The sequence below is a fragment of the Natator depressus genome, chromosome 2, assembly GCF_965152275.1.
Source record: "Natator depressus isolate rNatDep1 chromosome 2, rNatDep2.hap1, whole genome shotgun sequence".
NCBI lineage: Eukaryota > Metazoa > Chordata > Testudines > Cheloniidae > Natator > Natator depressus.
In genome coordinates, this window is record NC_134235.1 from 101827925 (window position 1) to 101852064 (window position 24140).

Below are 24140 nucleotides of genomic sequence, written 5' to 3' on the forward strand. Positions count from 1 at the left end.
AATTAAGTGAGTAAACTTTTTCATCACATGTATAATTAGTATAAGTTCACATAAATCTCTAGATATCTGGACTTTCAGCCTTATCAGATAGAACCTTTTATTGAAAGTTACATGCTTTTTAAAATGGAGTAACTTCTTTAGTTAGCGGCTATAGCTAATTTTATAATATTTATATATAATATATAATACACACGTGAATATAAAAATTTAGTGATGCTATGTTATTTAGGCTCATGACATAGCTACTGTGAACCTAGCTACTGTAGAAGTAGCATGGTGATAAATCTAATGAAGATGCTGCATGTGTTGCAAACCTGATTGATTTCCCAATGAAAATGCCTCTTGAGCAGTAAAAATCATATCGCATGACAGAATTTGAAGAATATGAAATAAACATACTTGGCCAGTGCGTCAAACCAGAACAAAAAATAGCATGACTTGCCTATAAATGTAAGTACTGTATATGGGATAATTTTAATACAGATAAGTTCACACCTTCAAATGTCTGATTATAAATTCATTTAGCAATGATTTTTGTTACACATGCCAAATATCTTATGGTATTAACATGATGTGATATGAAACACGTGTAAGATTGTGTCTTCAGTTTATGTAGAAACAACATATGTTCAGCAACTGGAATACACGTTTTATCTGTAACTTTCAGCTGAACATATTGAACCATCTCCAAGTTTTAGCAAGAGTGTAGAGGCTTCTGCCAGAGATGACTGGTGCCTTCTGAGAGTGGGCGGGACACAATTTAAAGGTTTGGGCTCCTCCAACAGCTTGAGTCAAGGCCCCCCCCCCCCCCCAACCCGCAAGGCACACCTCCCTCTTACGCTCAGCGGGCCCTCCCTGCAACTCCCAGGTGTTAGTTCCGCGTGGAGACACAGCAGCAAACAGCTGGAAGCTGCAGGGGGGGGCCGCTGCACAGAGAAAGGCAGCAGCAAAAACAGTGGCTCTCCCTGCTGCTCCCAGCTGTTTGCTGCCACCTCTCCCCATGGGCCGCAGCTCCAAGGTTGCTGGTTCCAGCAGCTGCCATGGTAAGGAGGGGGCCTGGTGGCACCATGTGACTTAGCGGGCCCAGCAAACTCTGGTAGAAATCTGGGGAGGCATGTGACCCCATGTCCGTCCCGTTCCTCCCCTCCCCTCTGCCCCCCATGCATCACCTCTGGTTTTTGCCCAGCGGGTAGGAGGGTCTTGGGGCTTTAGCCCCGTGGGGTGCACCTCTCAGGGCTAGGGGCTTCAACAGGAGTGGGTCTGAAGCCCCAGCAGGCGCCTCCCACGGGGCTGAAGCCCTGGCTCTTGAACTTCTGAAGATTGTCGTATGTGGCTCGGAGGGTCAGTAAGTTTGGCCATCCCTGATCTATGGCGAAGTAGGTTGTTCTAGAATTGAAATAGGTCACCAGGGGCTGAGAATCCCTGACTCCCATTGGAGGATCAGGTCAGTAACTCTTGCCAGATTCTACGGTAGATAAGGGAATGGCAGAATTAAAGTTGAGACTTAATTTCTGTGGTAAGCCCCATTTTGGTTTTATTTTGATATCCCCACTAAGGAAGGCTATGATTTTTGGCATAGGAATTTTTAGTAAATTTTAGATCAGAGGTGCAGGGGGAAAAAACAATACGTCACTGAAAGGTCGCCAAGTGTAGTTTTCACAACATCAGCATTCATGAGTATACTTTGAGATGCTGAAAGGTAAGGCCCAGGGAATGGGGTGTGGGGATTGGAAAGTGAGTACACGCCACAGCATTGGTGCCTGTCCCATGGGGCTGGGCCTGGCTCTGGCTCTCTGCTCTGGGTGCTGTGACCTGGAAATGTGTATAATATGGTAGAGGAGGTAACATTTGAACAAAAGCATTCCCATACTGAAACACTAATGCTCTAGTTAACATGTCTCCTATGTTGGCCTGTGCTAGATGTTTCAGAGAATGACTACTTCTCTAAAGCAGCCAGCAGTAGTTATGCTCAAGGATGCAGGGAATAAGTCCAGAGCTTTCCTGCCCAAACCCCTCCCATATATGGTCAAAGAGGCACACTTGGGGCACTGGGCCCAGTTGCTTCCTCTCTGAACTGAGAGCAACAGTAGCAGAGAGATACCTCTACCACCTCCTGACATCATCCTTTGTTCAACTCTGAAACTTGGCCTGTGGACCTTCTTTATTACTCGCTGTATTGCTGTTCCTCTCCTACTATTGCAGTCCTTCAACTATCCTCCCATAGTCTCCCTGGGCACACATAGCATTTTCTACTGTCCCTTGCTTTACTCACTTCCCTCTTACTCCAGCAATTCCTTCTCCTCAAAATACCCTAAAACTAAGTTTGTTGTTTTGGGGGTTTTTTGTGGTAGAGAGAAAATATATAAGCAGATACATAACAGACATGTATGCCTACCATCAATCTGATCGTTTTGCTAGTTTGTATCCCTTTGTGCACCTTTCATCTCTTTCTGTCCGTTGGACTGTTAAGCTCTTCAGAGCAGGGATGCATTCTTCCCACACTATAGCCTAGCACAATATAAATGCTGATAGTTTAATTGTGCAGGAATATAGTATGGGGTGCAGGTGCTGTAATCATTTGCACATTCATCTTCTATCATCTGATCTTTATTGTAATCAAGACCGTTCATTTTTCTATGACTGAATGGTAAGCCCACCCAAAAGGTGCACAGATGCTGGAGCTGTAGGACTCGAGAAGAACCAAAATAGAGTAGATAGACTCATGTGTTATACCCAGAGGCTTCATTAACATCTTGATTAGGTTTTTGGTGATTTTCTGTGATGGCATCCTAGTTAAACTTTATGGTTTTCCTTCAGATTTATACAAAATAATTACATATGTTTTCTCCCCAGGGTAGCTTGTGAAAGTGTTTAACTTTTTTCCAGTTTGTGACAAGTACTGGGTTGTAACTGTATTCATTCCCTCTTCCTCCTCCTAGAGATATCTGTCCCAGATAAAACATTTCTGTTTACCTTCTGACATCTGATAGACTAGTTGAGCTTTTAAAATGTATTGAGGTCAGATTTAAGGTAGCATGCTTTAAAATATTAAATATCACTATGTACCGCTGTGCTTTGTATTCATTTATCTAAAACAATTGAAATGGTTAAGCAGTAAAATTAACTAATTACTAACTTTGAATTATAAACTTAGAAACAAACGAGTCCTGTGCTTTTAAGAAGTAGGAGACTAAATTCTTCTCTCTGTAGTTTTATATTATGTCCATCACCACAGTGTCTGAGCATCTTGGAGTAGAAAAATCAAGTATGGTGATGTATCCGTGGTATTGTCCTCTTTGTCTCTCATTCCCATGTTCTGGTGGTAGTGGTTGGAATTTTTAAAACTGATTGTTACTTTATCTTAATTATTTTTAATGGTAAACAATTCCATAGCAGGGCAAGAAATTCAATGGGCTGCAACAACTGGGGGACAGGGTGGTGGTAAAGGGGGGCTGTAATGAATGTCACTTAAAGAATTTTGGATTTCTGTAGAATCTGTGTGTGATGTCATACAGCTATAGAGAATTTTCTAGAGGTATAAAAGCAGGAGAATGAAGAGCTGATTACACAAAGATGACAATGGAACATGTAATTGATTAAAAATTGTATTCAACAAATGGGTGGCTGCTTAAAAGAATAAGTAGACCTATATAAACTCACGGTTTCTAGTTAGGACTGTTTCTTCAGTTGTCCACTTTGGTTTCTATCAAAGGCTTTAAATAGTCCATGTTTGGCTGTACTTGTATGTGAAATGAGCTTTTTTTGATGTGTGCTAAGATGTGACTTGATGGGTAAATGTATTAATGAGTAAAATTCATTTGTGAAGCTCAGTGTTAAATGCTGTTTTAAGATGTGCATACACTGTGCTATGAAAAATATAGAAAATGTATGTTAACTAGTGAAAGGTAGCAGTTATAGCCTAACAGGAAATGCTATTTATGGCTTTATTGTTGAAAGCAAGCAACACCCCCTATTTTTTCTTCTAATGTGTAGCTTGATAAGTAATAACATTAAGAGTTTTAAAATTTTTCACTTGACATTTTCTGACATACCTCCCAAGAGGAAAAATGTGTGTAGTTCTAATTCTTTTTGTGAAGAGGAAGAAAACCTTTAGAAATGAACTACAAGGAACTTTGTGTTTAGTCAGTACCTGCTGGTGGATTAGTTGCTGTTTTTTGTTAATACATGGTCTAGCCACTGAGTGTCTCAGTTGTTTTTGTATGGAAGAAACTCACTTCGTAGCCAGTACTGGTGAAAAGTTCTTATTCTTCTTAAGGATTTAAAGACAGACATTTTGTTAAAGCAAATTAACCTTATTCCATCAAAGAAATATTATGTGCCTCCCTTATGCCATTTCTGTGAAATATATAAACAAATGGATATTATACTTTGTTTTTCCATTGACTTGGCAATGTTTTAGAAAAGTAAATTTGAGAGAGAAGCTCCTTAGTAAAAAGTATGCCTTTTGGTTACTTAGTGTACTTCGTTCAATTTAACACCAATTTATAAGGCTTCACTGAAATTTTGTGTGACTAATCCATATTGAGCTGTATTAGGAACTGGTAAGGTCATATGAAAGCTTAAACTCTTAAGATAAAGATGTAATGGACCTGACTTTTTTCAAATTGGGTCTTCAATTTGTGGGGGGCAGTTTTGTATCTGTAGTGAACTGTCCTCATTTTTCTTTTTACTTGCCATCAGTTGCCAGGAAAAAGCATAAATGAACTAGACTTTTCCCAAAGCCCTGTTAAATAACTGTGTACTTCTGCATCTTCCATCATTATTGGCTGTCAACACTTATGTATGTTCAGGTTTCCTACCACGTAATGTGAACATGTAGCAAGTACTAGATTGTGGTTTCGCTGACGAATTAGGCAGGAATGTACTAATGAGAATGGAAGGCTTCTATTTTACTCGGATGATTGGCGAGGGGGAGGAACAGCTGACAGTGTGACAGTTGTACAGTAATGCCGTATATGATGATTTACATACAGTTTGTCAAAATATATTCTTTCTGTATGTGGCAATGGTTCTCTGTAGTTAATATTTTCAATTCATTATGCCTAGGTACTGCAAGGGTCTCTCTACAGGGGATGATTCTACATGCGTTTGCTGCAATTCTTAAGCATAGTCGGGTGAGTTAAGGTTGAACTTCTGTCCTTAACTCAGAATTTTCTTGCTTTTTATGGGTTTTAAGTTATTCCAATTACACATTTATATTAATACATATAGGTCCAAATTTTCGAAAGAGATTAGGGATTTTGTTTGCTCAAACTGAGACACCTAAAAGGGGCCGGACTTTCAGAAAGTTCTGAGTACACACGCTTTGAAAATCCAAAATGCCCCTGGAGTGAGCTTCAGATTTGCCTCCCCTCCCGCCCCGACATCAGTAGTCACTTCTGAAAATTTGGGCAATAGAATATAACATGGCCACCTTTTTTGAAATTTGTGTTTGCATAAATAAGTAATGATTGTGTTATCTGCAGGAACAGTGAGAAGTTCAAGCTAATCTCAAAGCAGGTTATAATGTAATCAGTTCAGCAAAATGGCAAATTCAGAATAATACATGAAACACCACTTTTTTGTTTCAGAGCAGTTATGAGACCACAATGTCTGCTTATAAAGAGAGGTTAATACATTGACAGAGAGGTCAGCTGCATTACCATGTTTGTATATGGATGAATTTGCCATTTTGCCAAACTAATTGTATTTTATCTTGTCTTTAAATTAGCCACCATACCTTCTCCTATTTCTTCTTAACAAACAGCGCAGTCAGCACAGATTTATGTAAATGGGTCTAACATTTCAAGAAATCCTGTGATTTATTCTTTGTTTTAGTGCATTTGTACTTGAACTATGTTATAGGCACAATTTAAAACCACAAATGCAAGAGTTCAAACTGAAACTGCCCCTTAATTTGCCCATTATGCTTAAGCATTGCAGTACTTTGCCAGCTCACATGAGACTTCTCTGCAGACCCTAGGCACAATGTGCTAAGGACAGGATTTAGTCTTAAAGTGTTCTAAATGTAAGTTGCCAGAACCTTATTTAACTGTCAGCTATGCTTACTTCCTTTTACCTTGATTATTCACTGATGCCACAAGTTAATTTTTGTAACTTCATTATTGCTTTTATGTTAAAGGAATTGGGATTGGATATTAGGAGTCCTACTGAATTAGTGACAGATATCTAACCTACTGTGTTTATTCTTTACCTGGTATATAACAAATACTTTTTGGAGCTTAAATATCTCAATATTTGGTTACACCAATATCACAGAGTTTATTTTAAACTTCTAATTGAAAGGCTGTGTCGCTCCATTTGTATTCTGTCAATGCACAAAGATAGGCTTGGTGTAGTATGGTGTGATTAAACTAGGAAAACAGATTATGTAGAATGTTAACGGAGAAAATGTTGCTGTGAAGGAATATTAACTTCAAACTCTTCTTTCAAAAGGATTTTTGGACCCTGAAAAGAAACTTTTTTCTCATCGGATATTGTCAAGAGATGAATGTATTGATCCGTTTTCTAAAACGGGGAATCTTAGGTATGTATGGGGGTGCGAAACGTCTTAATAAATAATCCAGCAGAGGAAATGAAGACAGAATGTTGGGAACATAAGTATTAAAGGGAGAAATTCTTTATCCCTTCTGTACCCCATAAATCTGTACCTTCACAGAGAGTAGTAAAACTGAGAAGTGCGAGCTGATGCTTATAGGCTTCATCTACTTAATGCTTCAGTGGGTGTTACACCCTGTAATGTTCAAGCAAGATAATTTAGACTCTCACATTCAGTGATAACCTCTGTTTTCAGATGTTTTATGCCTGCAGATAATTGCAGCTCAGGGCAAGTCTACACTACAGCGCAACATCATCACAGCTGCATCGATGCAGCTGCGCTCTTGTAGCGCATGTGGTGAAGATGTGCTTTGCCATCGGCATAATTACTCCACCTTCTTGAGAAGCGTAAGCTATGTCTGCGGGAGAGCGTCTGGACAGTGTGGACAGCACGAAACTTGTGTCACTTGTGGGGAAGTAGGGGACTTTTTCACACCCCTAGGCGACATAAGTTAGATCAATTTAAGTGATAGTGTAGACTGGCCCTACATTTTTTCCCTCTGTGGTTTGCAGGCAACCCATGTTGTTTTATTTCATTTTGTGGTTCATTTCATAATATAATTTGTGCGTTTTTATATTGTAGAAATTTTAAGCCAGGATTTTCCAAAATAGTAGCCTAAAGATAGACTCTTAAATCTGTATTTAGGTACTTACATGGCCTGACTTTGCTGGGTCCGCATCACTTTTGAGTTTCATTGATGATCAGCACTTTTGAAAAATTACACTTCAGTGCTTAAATTAAGCTCCTTAACCCATATTTTAGGCTCCAATTTTTGGCAATCTTGGCCTTTTGTCTGTGTAAAACATAGGATTGCCTGATATTTAATAATTAGCCATATTGGAGCTGTTATGGGGAGGGGAGGATTCCTCACCGCAAATCATACATTTTTTTTTTTTCTTATCCTGGGTATATTTTTGGATCTATTCTGAGTATTCTCCTGTCAGGTTTATGACCGGTAAATACTAAAACTTCTTGTTTAGAGGTAGTCTCTGTGGAATGAATAAGTGTGACCAAGTTACTATATAGGATATTGTTTAGGTAGAAGAACCTAGACTGAAATTCCGTGTAATACACTATATACTCAAATTTAAACTTTGGGAGGGGTCATATTTTTGACCACTAGAACCAAAGGGGACAAATAAATGTAATTGCTATTTTTTTAGGACTTTTGTGTAACTAACTTGAAAAATTCTTTCTAATAATTGTTCATAAAACTTTTTAAAACCACAAAAAGATGATTGGTAGAGTAACCAGTAAGAAGAGCTGCAGACTGTATGATAACTGTTACAGGTAAATGAATTGACTCATCTGGAATCCTAAAAAATATGTTGATTTTTCAGAAATCATTCATGTTTTAATTCCTTTAACACACACAACTAACCAGAATGTCAACCCAGAGTGTTTTAAATAGTAATCTTAAGACAATAAAAACAAGTTCGTTTTTTTTTTTTTTTTTTAGAAATCTCTTCCCATGTGGTGACTCCATGGTTTGCATTATTGATGACCGAGAAGATGTTTGGAAGTTTGCACCCAATTTGATAACTGTAAAGAAATATGTATACTTTCAGGGTATAGGCGATATTAATGCACCACCTGGATCAAGGGAAACTCAGATGAAAAAGAAGGGTAATTCCATTTTATTTATTTTACTTTTGGAGCAGCAGTTGACTAGCAAACCAAAACCATGCTAACAAAGTGTTGTCTAAAACAAAAAAACTAATAGTGGGGTTTCAATGTCTACCAAACTCATCCATTTTGCATTTGACAGAATTTTATTTTCCGCAATCTGTAAACAGTGGAAGAACAGATGCTATAGCAGTGGTTTTCACCTGAGAAAATAAGTCTGAAAAGGTGATGACTGGGTAGGCCAATATATCCAGGATTTATTGAAACTCATAGAAGTAGCTGGAAAGGAACCTACTTTATTTACAGTTGAGTATTTTAGAGAGAAGCTTTCATTTTAGGATAGTTTTTGTATTTTTCTGTACATGTTTAGTTCCTGTTGAGCCTGTTTACCGTTCTTTTGCCATTGTTACCATCTAGAAATGAATTCAGTTCTGTGTTAATTTTACTCTAATAATGTTTCATATGCTTAAAAAGTATAAGAATGGAATGAATAGCCTGACAGTCTGCTTCTCAAAATATAGTATGAGATCAGCATGCTGTAGTGGCAATAGTGGTTACCAAGGGGCAGTCAAGTCACATGTGTGCCTTTTTATGAACAATATGTGGTCATCTCTGCTAAGAATGGCCTTGGCTATTCCTGCCAAGAATATTAACTGCATTTGTCTGCTGCTTGTCAGCTGCCTAAAAAACCTGTCTAAAAGCTATTTATGGAGTAATCCTTTTCCTGCATATGAAGCACACTGCTCTCGTTTGTTGCATCTCACTAGTGCCTTCTTAAAGGGTTTGATCAACATATTTTGATGGTAGTAAAATATATTTTTCAATTTCTAAAGCATTTTTCTTGGTTGTTTATTCAATCAGTTCTGAAAACAGACTGTAGAAAAAATATGGGCAGAACTTGTAAGTTCATAAAGAGGATGATCTTATGGCTAATACTCTGGATTGGGACTCTGGAAAAAGCTCTGACCTTTGGCACATCATGTGTGGTTTTTTTTTTTTTTAATACTTCAGTTGTCCATCTAAATGGGAATGATACTTCCTTACCTAATAAGATAAAGCATTAAGTTTTGTGAGGCAGACAAATAATATGATGATGAGGGCAACATAAACTGGGATTTTCAAGAGGCTTAGGCACCCCACTTCTATTACGTTTCAATAGGAGTTGAGTGTCTATAAATCTCTTACACCCTTTGAAAATCCCAACTGAGAGTATTCTGATCCATAGATATGTTTAGCTGTAGATTGAACTCATTTAATTTATGGAGGAAAGGAATGATGAGTTTCTGAAAGCATAATTGAAAGCTCATCTCCTTGGAAGGATAAAAGAGGGAAACTTCATCTTATTTTTTGTGTTTGTTCAGTAAATCATTCTTCAAAAACAACTGAACCATCTGATCCTGCAGTGGTAACGGCAAAAGATTCTGAAGAATCAAAGAATATTTCGAGTGTGGAAGAACAAAGTAATGGTCTTAGGAAATCTACAAAAGAGAGATGTACTACAAATGGTAGTAACTTTATGAGCAGCGAAACTTCTAACTTGGGGTTGAATTCCAATGACAAATTAAATGTTAGAGACTCCTTAAGTGATACCATTGATCATAAAACAAATGCTGCCATCATTGATTCAACAAATGTTAAGGAGTCTCAGATTTCTTCAGAACAAGATGATAGGACAGTTACAGAGAAGCAGCAGACCCAAGACAAGACAACAAATAACTTGGACTTTGAACTGTCTAGTGACAGTGAAAGTGACAGTGGATTAGATGCTAAGAAGTCATCGTCCTCTTCTGCCTCAGATAGTGAAAGTGAGGGAAAAAGAAGCTGGAAAAAATCAAAGCAGCCTGTACAAACTGAAAATTTGCAGCAAGAATGTTGCACTGACCTGAGTGGGGGAAAGGATGGTCAAGTGAACCATTCTGGGGAGGTGACGGCTCCACCTAGTGTATATCCTCATGGCAAGACAGTTGATCTTGAAATGCAAGAAGAAAGCGAGCAGGATAGCCTTTGTGATCTGGGAAATGGGTGTGCAGACAAGAAAGAAGCAGAGACAGAGTCCCAGAATAGCGAGCAGTCTGGGATTACAATGGGTGAGTCTTTAGATCAGAGCATGGAAGAAGAGGAAGAAGAAGAAGACACAGATGAAGATGACCATTTAATATACCTCGAAGAGATCCTTGTTCGGGTGCACACTGATTATTATACCAAGTATGATAAATACCTGAAAAAGGAGATCAATGAAATTCCAGACATAAGAAAAATAGTACCAGAATTGAAAAGCAAGGTATTGACAGATGTTACCATAATATTTAGTGGACTCTATCCAACAAATTTCCCCATAGAAAGAACCCGAGAGCATTATCATGCTACAGCACTTGGAGCTAAAATTATAAAGAACCTAGTACTGAATGCTGATGATCCCAACAAGGCAACCCATCTGATTGCAGCAAGGGGAGGTAAGTAGGTGAAATTTATCAGTTTTCTGTTAATGAAAATATTGTTTTCACTCATGATTTTATTTACACAAAAAGTTGGCTGAAGACTTGGAAAGGTTAAATATGGGCCTTGATCTACTTGCCATCTTTAATGTTGATTTAAATTATGGGGGGAAGTAGCTTAAAGATTTACTGCAAATCATTTTTTAAAAGGTCTTGTATCCTTTGTGCTTGCTTAGGTTTAAGAATTTTTTTAAATTGGTTTTTCTTTTAAAAACAAACATTCATCAAATCTGGTCTGTCTTGGTCTTGCGTGTGTCAGATGGGAAGTGTATTGCTAGCTTTTACCCTTTGATGAAAGGGGGGGAAGGTGCTGATTATTCAACGAAGATGTTGTTCTAAAATTAGTCAAGTATTTTTTAACTGAAATAGGTGTAACTGAAAAGAAACAAGTGATAAGCAGTCTTGACTTAAAGTTCTCCTCTCACTTGCTCAACTTTCATAAAAATAAAAACACTTTAAGTCCTCTTTATAAACCATGAACAAGCAAACTAAGAACACGAGTCCAGTTTTGTCACCTTTGATTTCTTTTCCTAGCCTGCCTACTTTCTTACAAGATTAGAATATATGCATAAATAAACATTAACTTCATTTCAAAGGATTACAATATAAAAACATCATAGTATATTTTTGTTAGCGTGGTGAAGCTTTTTTCACCCAAATCTATAACTTCAGTGCAAGCTCATAATATCCTTTCCACTTTAATCATCTGACCAATTCAGTCTTCCATCTTTTTTCTTGAAAAAGAAATATTTTTTCATATTCATCATGAGTTCTGCACTGAATATTGAAAACAATGGTAATTTCTAGGTTCCCAAACTTTGATTTGTGGCACATCATGGCAAAGAACGTTTTTGATTAACTTTGTTTCAGTGGTTTAAAAACTGTTTGGCTAGATGAATGGTGACTAAGCCCCTGTCTTCACTGCCAGAAAAGGGGGTGTTATTACAGTGGGATAACTAGCTTGGATTAACAATCTCATTGTAAAATCCTAGTGGAGACATGGCACAGGTAGTTTTTACTGTGATATAGCCAGGTAAGATATCAATGGGCAAGGTGTGTTTGTAGTGTTGACCTTGGCTAGCTAGGTTGTGGTAAAAGCTACCTGTGCCTCACCTCCACCTCACTTTTACAGTGAGATACATAACCCGCGTTACTTATCACACTTTTTAATACATGCCTTTCTTAGCTGTGAAGACATAGCCAAAGTGTCCAGATTAGGAGCTGTTTTAGATTGAGTGGAGTTGGGGACTTCCAATGCTTGCAGGTGTGCTAGTTGGGACTGTGCATTCATATAATTCTCATTTTGTGAATGTGTTTGGTGTATGCTTCTGAAAACTTGGGTCACAGTATTTCATGACCCCTTGGGCTCTGCTGCAGTTGCTGTTGAGCAGATCTTAGTCTGAGAATTGCGCTGATGTCAATGCAACTCCATCATAAGAATTAAGCTCAAAATGTGAGTCACATTCCATTGGAAATGTAAAGGGCTTTAGTGATTTTTATGACTAAAATACTCAATTGATCTCTTATGTGTTTCTTCAGGATTTTCTATTCCAAATTACAAAATGCCTCAAAGGGGCTTTGCCTCTTATGGCCACTAATCTATTTGTTTGTTTGTTTTTTTGCATAAAAACAATAATCCTGAATTTATGACCAAAATATTTCCATGACAGATTGTCTCAAGATAATTACACACTTACATTTGCAGCATGATAAAGAAGCTGGAGCAAGGGGGAAAATAATGCTTGAATGTTTAAGTATTGAGGAAAGAATACAGGAAGCTAGCATAAGAACTTGATTTTTGTATTTGTTCTTGTCTCTTCTCAGGTGGTGCAAAGTAAAAGCTCAGTGCACTATTTTAGGAACACCTAGTTTTGAAAGGCTATATAAAAGTTTCATAATATACATATTCTACCTTGTTTGCCTTGCTGTTCCATAAATAGGAAGGGGAAACTGACGATCCAGTTTTCTGGAAAAAGTCCTCGTGTATTTAGTTATCTAATTTGTAGACCTAGGTATAAAAACTTGTTCTGCAGGGCTGTTGTGCATATCCAAAAATATTTGTAATAAATTTAAATTGGCATTCTATTGTTTAACAGTGCAATTAAAACCGCAAGTAATTGTGACTATTTTTTTAATCTCGTGATTAATTGTGATTTTTTAAAATCAGTTGACAACCTTAATTTTAAATGAAAACTTCAAGTCTGCAGAAATAAATGGCTTGTGTCCCCTCACTCACCAAGAAGAGCTTCCCTTCTCCAGTAGTGAGTGGATATTTTTAATCTCCTCTGTTTTTGAGATGAGGATCTAGATCTCCAGGCTCTCACTCAATAACGTAATTTAAAAAGCAAAAAAACCCCAAACCAGCTAAATTTATTTTGACTATGTTGGTGGTTTCCATTATTTTGCTCTCAATATTTCACTTACCACGAAGAGTAAACACTTGGTATTGCTTACAAATTAGTACTGCAAACTGTGTGTTTTATGTGGCCTTTTTGCATGCCTTTGGTGACTTTAACCTTGCAAGCTTGTAAGTAAAAACATAAGGATGGCCCCACTGGGTCAGACCAATGATCCATCTAGAATCCTTTGACCCCTGCCCTCCCCCCCAAGAATTCTAATAGATTAGTGAGGCATAATTTCCCTTTACAAAAGCTATATTGACTCTTCCCCAACATATTGTGTTCATCTGTCTAATAATTCTATTCTTCACTGTACTTTCATCCAGTTTGCCTAGTACTGAAGTTAGGCTTGCCAGTATGTAATTCCCAGAACCGCCTCTGGAGCCTTTTTTAAAAATTGCATTACATTAGCTATCCTCCAGTCATGTGGGACAGATGCTGATCTAAGCATTTGGTTACGTACCACAGTTAGCAGTTCTGCAATTTCATATTTGAGTTCCTTCAGAACTTTCGGTGAATGTCATCTGGTCCTGGTGACTTCTTATTGTTTAATTTATCAATTTGTTCCAAAACCTACTGTTACTGACACCTCAAACTGGGACAGTTCCTCAGATTTGTCACCTAAAATGAATCCTCTGCAGTGAAAACAATGTAACAAATTCATTTAGCTTCTCTGCAATTGCCTTGTCTTCCTTTGGTGCTCCTTTTGAACTGTGATCGTCCAGTGGTCCCACTGATTTTGACAGACTTCCTGCAGCTGAGATACTTAAAACAAAAAAAAAAAAATTTTTGTTTTCTTTTTTTGCTCTTTTACTCTGCTCTTTACCCATGGTGGCATTTTGATCCTTTGATGGTTCTTTTGGTTTAGTTTGAGCCTCTATCATGGTGTTTTTAAATAGTTTCCATGCAGCTTGCAGACATTTCACCCTTATGACTGCTCCTTTTAATTTCCATTAACTAGCTTCTTCATTTTTGTTTAGATCAGTGCGATTGTGATGGGTTTCTTTGGTATTTTCCCTCCTTTGAGGATGTTAAATATAATTACATTATGTTTATTACCAAACGTTTCAGTTATATGCACTTCTTGAACCAGATCCTATGTGCCATTTAGAACTAAATCAAGAATTGCCTCTCCCCTTATGGGTTCCAGGACTAGCTGCTCCAAGAAGCAGTCATTAATGGCATCTAGAAATTTTATCTCTGCATCCCATCCAGAGGTGACATGTACCCAGTCAATATGGGAATAGTTGAAATCCTCCATTATTTTTGATTTTTCTGTTTTTATAGCATCTAATATTTCTGTGTGTTTCATAGTCACTGTCACCATTGTGGTCAGGTGGTTGGTAGTATATTCCTGTGTTAGACTCTTATTATTCAAGCATGGAATTTCTGTCCATAGAGATTCTGTGATAGTTGGATTCATTAATGATTTTTACTATATTTGACTCTATTCTTTCTTTCACACACAGTGCCACTCCCCCACCAGTGTGACCTTCTCTGTCATTACTATGTGTTTTGTACCTGGTATTACCCTCTCCCATCGATTTATCTTCATTCCACCAAGTTTCTGTGATGCCTATTATAGCCGTATCCTCATTTAATACTAGGCACTCAGGTTTACCTATCTTACTATTTAGACTTCTAACGTTTGTATGCAAGCACTTATAAAATTTGTCAATATTTAGTTGTCTGCCTTCATGTGATGTAATTTAAAGTATCCAATATAACTCTCTACTTCCTTAAGTAGTCACTTTTTAAAAAAATACATTTTTGTCCCAGCTAGTTCCACCGTCATAAACGCTCCCAATTTTGATCAAACAAAAATATGTTCTACTTTTTGATAACCACTTTTATAGAATCTGTTTTAGCTGTACAAATGTCTCTGCTTTGTAGAATGCTGAGCTTTAGACATGAATGCCCTTTTTAATCTAGTCTGTAGTCACAAATCTCTCCTTCAAAACTCTCCTTAACACTTTCCTCTGCTGTGATGCCTATAACAAATCATCCAGCCAATGCCATGGCTTGGTTGAGTGGGAGTCAGGGATAGCTGATTTCTTCCGTATGTGAGGACGGATGTTTGAGCCACTGAATTGTGCAATAGCCAGTATACCTACAAAATCTTTTAATCAATTTCCTTCTCTTCCCTCTCACTTCCCTATTGTTTGTTACACTTAGTGTATCTTATTTCAGATTAGATTATCTGGCAAAGAATAATATCCTCCTGAGTGTACATACAACACTTTGTCCAGTGAGGCTTTGAATCTGTTTGGGGTAGTTGGTCACTATCAAAATGCAAATGATAAAGTTAGATTTTATTTTTTGTTTCCTTATGGACAAAATAAACTTTATGTAGTAGAGCCAAGAAAATATTTCTAAACTCTCCACAAAATTGTTGCAAAAAAATATGCATCAGTTTCCAGTTCTGGTTGTTCTTGAAAGCAATTGTACAGATAACTTCTGGACATATTTATTGTGATTCTTTGTAAAATTGACCTCTGTGATGTAATTTTAACGCTTGTTCAAAAATATCAGTATTATTCAAGACTAGCTGGAGAGTAAGGCACATAAGGGGTTCTCAAACTTCCTTGCACCATGACCCTTTTCTGACAACAAAAATTACTATGTGGCCCCAAGAGGGGGGACAGAAACCTGTGCCCGCCCGAGCCGGCCAACGCTGAAGTCCAAGGGCTTCAGCCCCAGGCAGGGGGCCTGTAACCTGGGTGGTGGGGCTTGGGTTTCAGCCCGTGGTCCCAGCAAGTCTAAGCCAGCTCCTGTGACCCCATTAAAATGGGGTCGCAAACCACTTTGGGGTCCCAATCCACAGTTTGAAACAGTGAAACATTTTGCGTGTTTCCTTTTTTTGTTGTTTCTGGAATGTATAATTTCACTATTAACATGATTTTGTTAGGAGTGTATGGTACCTTTCTACCAAAATTAAAAAACAAAAAAACCCTGAGACTAAATAAGAACTCAATTTGCAAAACTGTTTGTATCACAAATGTCTTTAATGACTGCACATCCTTCAATGAATCATCCACTATTGTTAGCTTAATATAAATATTAGGTTTAACTTTAGGTTTTAATTATATTAATATGCTACATCATCGTATGTGAACTGAGTATTAATGATTTGAAAACTAATTAACAATACTGTACGTGAACACTATGCAATAAAAATGAGCCTTCGCTGTATGGAGTGTTAAGTAATAAAGAGGGTAGCTCATCTTTACAACCCAATGATCAGGAATGTAGTCCTGTGTAACCATTTTAGCAGATTTCCATAGCAGTGGTGGGAAAGAGTTCTTACACTAAGGTAACACCATTGTACCTTTTCCCACACTACTACAGAACAATTGAGTCATACAACTTGTATGTGGCTGTGGAGTTACTTTTTCTCTCCTATGTACAGATAGTAGTGATTGCCCTTTGGAGTAGAAATTCTGAACTACTGACCTAAGATTTCTAGGTGGGAACCGTGCCCTTACAGCATAGTTGGGGACACAATTACTCAGCTGTCTTCATGCCTTTCGTGCTCATTCTGTTGTGGCTGCTTACAAGCTGGTATGTGAATTTCACTAGTGCATCTGTGTTATATGTTATGGGTAACCTGTAGAAATTTTGCAGCTCTGTCTTTTCTTCAGGCAGTCCCGCCTCTTTAACATTATTTCCACATGGATACCATATGTCTTTTTTTCTAACAACTGTTGACAAATGTACCAAAAGACCACCTAAAGACATGTGCCTGTGGGATTTGTAGGTAATTGTGTGGCTGGTAATTAGTTTGCAGTACAATCCTGGCTCCTTACACGGAATATATGAAGTGACAAAACAAGTAATATGCTTGGAGGCATTTTGTGACATCAAATCCATGACAATAAACCGCAACAAAGGCTCCCAGGGCGCTGGAGTGAAGTCAGAGTCTAAAACATAAATTGTGCACTTTGTTACAGTAGTTGATAAGCAGATGAAGATGTAAAATGCTGGCTGGATCTTTGTTTGGTGTCTAGTGTTTTCTTGAGACTGAGGCACAATGAGAATTTTATACATCCTTAGATTGTAAACTCTTTGGGGCAGGCACAGCCTCTACCTCTGTCTCCACAAATCTATCAAAACAGAACTCTGATCCAGATCAGGGCATGCAGGTGAAAAATAATATAAGTATCCACTCTTACACACACAGACTTTGATGTCTCCTTTTTTCAATCTGAGATAGGTGAGACATCTTGCTGTTTGCCATATAATGGCAGAGCGTTAATAAGCATTTGCAGAAAACTTGAATGTTTCCTTTTAAATATACAGTGTGTTTCTGTGCATTGTGCTGTACGGTCTGACAGCCTTTTTTTCTTTTTTGTGGACATATGTTCTGTTCGAGCTTATTTTACTACAATCAGTTTGGGTAAAGTTCAGGTTATACCAGAATTTCCATTTTAACAGGAGAAAAAGGACTATAATAAGTGTTTTGAGTTAGAAGATCAATTCTAAATGCTTATAGTTTATGAACCACATGAATTTTTATGACAGTTTGTGATAAAATAATACAAGATTATTTAGACTGTTTCAAAAAGTGCTGTGACTAAAATTTTTCTAGTGCTGTTTTTTCAGTTTTATTTTTAAAATGTATTAAAGCAGTCTGAGGCATGAGTTTAAATGTGAGAGATTCTTTGGCCATTTGTAGACTTTGGAAGATGTTAAACTTGTCAAATTAAAGCCTGGGCGGGAGGCCACTGGCAATTAAAGACCCATAGCATACTGTAGACAAGGCAAATGTGTGTTGGCTAATGTGTCCCAAATTATAATCTGGACCAGTTGTGAGTAAATTGCAGGAAAAGGGGCACAAGGGGTTTTTGGGTTGCGTGTGAAGAAACTGGCATCCCGTGGACTCGCTGCCATAATAGCAGGAGCGGGATAAAAATAGAGTGGGTATTGTGGGCCAGGAGTGGGATTAAAAAAAAAAAAGTCCCCCTGTGCTGCAAACGAACACCACCAACACCTATTCCCATTGCTTCAGCTGATCTCTGAACAAATATGAATAGGCTTGGCAGAATTGTATTTTTAGCATTTTAATTTTTTAAAACTTTGAAAGACAATATTGACTATTTTTAAGCTTTTTAAAAAATTTATGTAGTTAATTTTCCACAACTGTAAAAATTCACTTGGGGGGGGGGGGAGGCATCAGACCATTATATAACAGTGTAGATTGAGATTCAAAGAGTTAAAACTTCATAACTATTAAAACACAAATTGTCAACATCACATGTCAAAATATACGGAGTAAATATCCTTAAATCAGAATGAGTTCTCAAGCAGTATTTTTTTCTTAGCATATTTGTAAAATTCTGTTTTTAGAAATTGTTTTTACTCTTTGTGGGTGGATGGTGAAATTGACATTGGTTTTAAAAAATCTAATCTTTCTGCTCCTAAATATAAAATGCTTTGAGTGGCTTTCTTCACTGAGCTTTAGCTAGAAAATAAAGCTGAGCAGTTTCTTGACAGGGCTTGTCTTTGGCGATATTGGGGTAGTAGTAAATGGGACAGTGTCACCAAAATGTTTGTTTGTTCTTTTTTAAAAGCAGAATAAATTTAGTGACCTTTTCACCAATTTCATCCCAAGTTATTACCCAGTCATCATAATTTATGACAAAGCTGTAGGACTGTAGAAAGCTACATGACAAGCATTTTAATGTATCCAGTGTTGTAGCCATGTCTGTTCCAGGATATTAGACAGACAACGTCAGTGAGGTAATATCTTTTATTCGTTGGACCAACTTCTATTGGTGAGAGAGACGAGCTTACACAGAGCTCTTGTTCAGGTTTGGGAATTCAGTGACATTCATTTTGTGAATGGGCCATAATAAGATTGGAAGTCTAGTGACATACCAGTGGTGCTTAGAGATCAAACTGCAGTATGAACTGGAGTTCTTTTACTTCCACCTATTGTCAGTAAATCTTGTTCCTCTGAGTTTGGTTCTGCTGATTCATACTAGGCAGGCTCTTTCGTTTAAAGTGTATTGTGGAGGCCAGAGCACTTGGACTTTGGAGACCATCTGAAGAGGTCTGCCAGTCTACTACCTGATTTGGTTTAATACTTTTTAAGGGGTGTCAGGTTTAATATATCTTCAGCATAGGTCTGTGGACATATAACATGGATTGCTCAGACTGAGCTTAAAAAGTCCAACTTTTGTAATGCATTTAGCTTGGGTAATGACTATAGATAAGTCAGTTTGCTTTCTGGTTTTCCTGCACTAGCTCAGTGCTGCACTGTTGAGGTTGCAGAGGCTACGAAGTGATGGGTAACACGTAAACTTAGTGAGAATTTTATAAAGGAGAGAATCATGAAATGTTCTAGTTCTGTAAAACCTTGTTTTTACAAAACATAACTAAGCTAAGTGCCCCTCTAATAGTCCAGCTATCAACTTCATACACACTTAATTCACTTAGGGCAAAATAATTTGTTTTATTCAGTCTTGTCTTATTATACCATTTGTTGTGTAAAAGCTTCAGGATCTGGCTTTTAAAGAATGTAGGCATGTTTACCTATTTATCACTAGCCCCTGCTTTCTGAAGAGGGGAAATACTCACTTAGCTCTGGGAACAGGGTATGAGGCAACTGGTAGGACAGCTAAACATTTTAAATAGTATTGAAGCTGAGTAAATTTGTCCATAAAAATAAAGTTATAATCTTATTAGTCATTCAAGCCGCTGCAGTATTTAGACTGTTTTGTATTTTAGATGTGCCAGAATAATCTCATCAAAATATTTGTCCAGAGGACTAGAACAATAAAATGTGTATAACCAGAAGATCACAATAAAAATAGTATTGCATTGTTGCTTTTATTATTTGTTAGTTACAAATTGGGTAGGTCCTGTGTGCAAGTTTTTTGCCACTTTTAAACTGAAAGTGACCAACAATAGGAGTGCTGTTTCCTTGCTTCTGTTGCTAAGGCATCAAACAGCTCTGAGAAGGACATTGTTTTCTACGTATTATGTCCCATGTTGTCATGCTTTTCTTTACAAAAGGTAGTGAATCGCCTGGGTTCATTTTTTTTTAATGCCTAAATTGACATTGGTCAACAAAATTTCTTTTGCAGTTTGTGACTGATATTTTTTTAAAACAGAATGCAAGATAAAATTCTAGGCATGATCACGAAGCTGGAAAGGTTTCATGAGTGCATAGAAACAAGCCTGTTTCTTTAGCTGCAGACACAAATGATGTTTATAAGCCCAGAACTGTTCTGTTTCCTAGGAACAGAATGTATTAAAATAATAAAGACAACTTTTATTAAGACTCCTACAGGCTTTATCTCCGTTATTACTGCAACATAGAATTTAAAAGTAAAGAGTCTTTTCCCAATATTGTATAAATGCAGTTCTGCTCCTCTGAAACCAATATGATGTCCTGTGGGTTTTTTCATCATAACATATAAACCAGGGGTCTCAAAGTCCTCCCCCCCCCTCCCCCCACAGCTCCCATTGGCTGGGGGAGAGGGACAGAGATACCATCGCAAGTCACTGGGCAGAGTCAGCCATGGAGGCAGCGTCACTTTTTTCCATAATGAATATAAACAAGTCAAAATACTGAACATAACAATCTGATGCACACTTTGCTGCAATCCTGAAGGTTTCAACTGCTCAGTCACTAAGGCCAAACATCAACAAATTGACAGAACTGAAGCATTGCCAGGTGTCTGGCAAATGCTAAAAACTCTCTGGCAGGCAAAGAATGGTATAAAGCTGTATGACCGTTTTATTATTTCTAAGAAATCTGAAATAAAAAATACAATATAAACATTTTCTTTTCTGAACGCCATCTTCAGTGACCTTATTGGCCCACTGGGAGGATTTGAGGACTGGCACTGGCCCTAAGGTAAATTTGATTTTGAGACCCCTGATATAAACTGTCCTCCCCATCTAGCTCTTTTTTTTCCCACTTCTTGAAGGGATAGATTCAAGACCATTTGAAGCCTAACAGTTACTTGGTGGGGGAAGGGAGGGAGGGTAATCTGCAAAGGAAATAAATCTATAAAGAGTGAGAGTTGAAATATCTAGCTGGTTGAAGTAGTTGTTCCACGCCCCTTCAAAAGCGTTACCAGCTGGAAGGTCTAGAATATTCATAGAATCTCAGGATTGGAAGGGACCTCAGGAGGTCATCTTGTCCAACCCCCTGCTCAAAGCATGACCAGTCCCCAACTAAATCATCCCAGCCAGGGCTTTTTCAAGCCTGACCTTAAAAACCTCTAAAGGATTCCACCACCTCCCTAGGTAACCCATTCCAGTGCTTCACCCCCATCCTAGTGAAAAATTTTTTTCCTAATATCTAACCTAAACCTCCCCCACTGCAACTTGAGACCATTACTCCTTGTTCTGTCATCTAGTACCACTGAGAACAGTCTAGATCCATCCTCTTCGGAACCTCCTTTCAGGTAGTTGAAAGCAGCTATCAAATCCCCCCTCATTCTTCTCTTCTGCAGACTAAATAATCCCAGTTCCCTCAGCCTCTCATAAGTCATGTGCTCCAGCCCCCTAATCATTTTTGTTGCCCTCTGCTGGACTCTTTTTTTTCCAGTTTTTCCACATCCTTCTTGTAGTGTGGGGCCCAAAACTGGACATAGTACTCCAGATGAGGCCTCACCAATGCTGAATAGAGGGGAATGATCACGTCCCTCGATCTGCTGGCAATGCTCCTACTTATACAGCCCAAAATGCCGTTAGTCTTCTTGGCAACAAGGGCACACTGTTGACTCATATCCAGCTTCTCGTCCACTGTAACTCTAGGTCCTTTTCTGCAGAACTGCTGCCTAGTCATTCGGTCCCTAGTCTGTAGCGGTGCATGGGATTCTTCCGTTCTAAGTGCAGGACTCTGCACTTGTCCTTATTGAACCTCATCAGATTTCTTTTGGCCCAATCCTGTAATTTGTCTAGGTCCCTCTGCATCCTATCCCTACCCTCCAGCGTATCTACCTCTCCTCCTCATCTGCAAACTTGCTGAGGGTGCAATCCACGCCATCCTCCAGTATTTTTTCTTTTGGATTGATACTTTCTCAGTAAGAGTGGGCCTAAAAGTAAAAAGTGCATACGGGGGGTTAAGGTTCATGTAGTAATTCTCTCTCTCTCTATCCAATTGACTTTCACTAAGTTTCACTCTAGGAAGGTCATGTATGCATTAAACACTTTAATTCTTTTCTCTAACTGAAATCTTGAGAAAGCAGTCCCCAAAACATCCTCAGTTTATTCAGTGTTCATTACCTTGTTCCATATTTTCAGTTAGCTGTATGATGCAGATTATTGTAACGGCTCTGCATAATTGCATTGTAGAAGTTGTCCGGGAGAAAACTGGAAGTTTTGGTGTCCAAGTGGGGGACAGTAGGGTTTTTGGGCCTGCACGGCATTTTTAGTGTTCAGTGTTGTTAACCTATAGAAATGAATGGGAGCTGCTCACATCTCTGAAGTACTGTTTCAGGCTTTCTACAGATTAAGGAAGACAATATGGTATCTGTTTTTATTGCTTTCTTCACAATCCTGAGGACTAAAAATAACTTTTTTTAATGAAACGTTAGATTCTGGAGCACCATTGCACAGGAATATTTGATTCTACAGAATTCTGGAATATGTAGAACCCTGAATGTGGCTGAACTCAATTTTTTTTCCATTCAGTGGGGGTCTGACATGTGCTCTCCATAAATTTATCTCTTCTTCTAAAACTGTGTGGGAGAATTTCCTTTCTTCAATCCCTTACAAATGAAAATGAGATGATGGTGCATATACCCTTTATCACTTATGTGGGACCTGGGCATTATATATGCAGGCAGTTCTGGTCTTTGTGCATCCCACAAATCTTGGGTTCCTCTGGGGAACCTTATTTATTAAATCCTTTTGTCTTTTGTAACTTTGGTAAGGTAGTCTGCCTGAACCCAGAATGTAAAATGTCCAAAATAGTACAGCTAGTCTCCTGACTTATACCTAGTACAAGAGACTGCATCAGCCCAGCCCTCAAACTTTTTGCTAACCTCTTGTTTTTAATCAAGATAAAGAACTGCTTCCTGTTCTTCATCAAGAACTTATTCCTCTTTTTCTTATACCTAATCTCTTCCTGTTTGCCTACTTAATACCAGCTCCCTTAAAATATACATTTTCTTCCCTTTTTCTTTTAGTAGGCTGGAGAGCTCCTCTCAATTTTTACTTGTTGAGCTTGCTGATCATGATAGTTCTCTGGAGAGATCTGTAGCAATCTAGCTGCCTTTTTGCTCTTTCCAGTGACTCTGCTATTTGGTTTTCATCTATAATGCATTATAAATCAAGGCCTTTGGCCACAATGGTTCTAGGGTTCCCTCTTTTTCTTTTGCTGATTTGTTGCACTGTCCCAGGGTGCATGTTGACAACTTGCTTGCCTGTCCTGAGTAATTTTACATTCAGTACTCCCATATGAAACTAAAGAATTCATGATTTGTGCTTTAGTGTAGGAGTTAGCTCATGGCACACTCATGGCAAATCAAAGAGGGTGACCACGTGTTTGACACTTAGTGTGGTACAACTGCTTGGTATAACAGCACACTGCATACATTAATGTTATGTGAAATATGCTCAGGTTTTTATGGGTACTGAATGGGCCACTCTTTGGCCACTTCTGCTTTAGACTGTGATATCTTTTGATACAAGGCTGTGTTTTTGGAAATCTGTATCTTTTTTTTGTTCCTTTTATCTTTTTGCCTGTTTACTCAGTGTAGAAATGCTCAAGTGTTATGAATTGATTGGTTCCACTTCCCATTTGAATGATCTTTAGCGGAACACTGGCTGTGTCTGCACTAAGGAATTTCACTAATTTTCACCACTAAGAAGCTTCTTGTAAAATACCTTAGTGCAGCCAAGGCTTAAGACTTGTTTTAACATGACCTGTAATGTCTTTGGGCCAGTGGATAACTTTCAAAATAGGTCACAGAATATCCTATTTAAAAACATAAGCCTCTTCTTTTCTATTCAGAACACTGTAATGTTGTGTTTGACTTA

The 24140-nt window shown here is 38.1% G+C and overlaps 1 protein-coding gene across 1 annotated transcript in view; it reads left to right on the forward strand.

Annotated features, from left to right (window-relative positions):
• Nucleotides 1-24140, forward strand: part of CTDP1 (CTD phosphatase subunit 1) — a 168657-nt gene that overhangs the window by 25997 nt on the left and 118520 nt on the right. Inside the window, exons 6-8 of the mRNA XM_074944744.1 lie at nucleotides 6457-6547; nucleotides 8079-8245; nucleotides 9607-10698. Of these exons, the coding sequence (XP_074800845.1) occupies nucleotides 6457-6547; nucleotides 8079-8245; nucleotides 9607-10698 (1350 nt within the window). The remainder of the gene's footprint in view (nucleotides 1-6456; nucleotides 6548-8078; nucleotides 8246-9606; nucleotides 10699-24140) is intronic.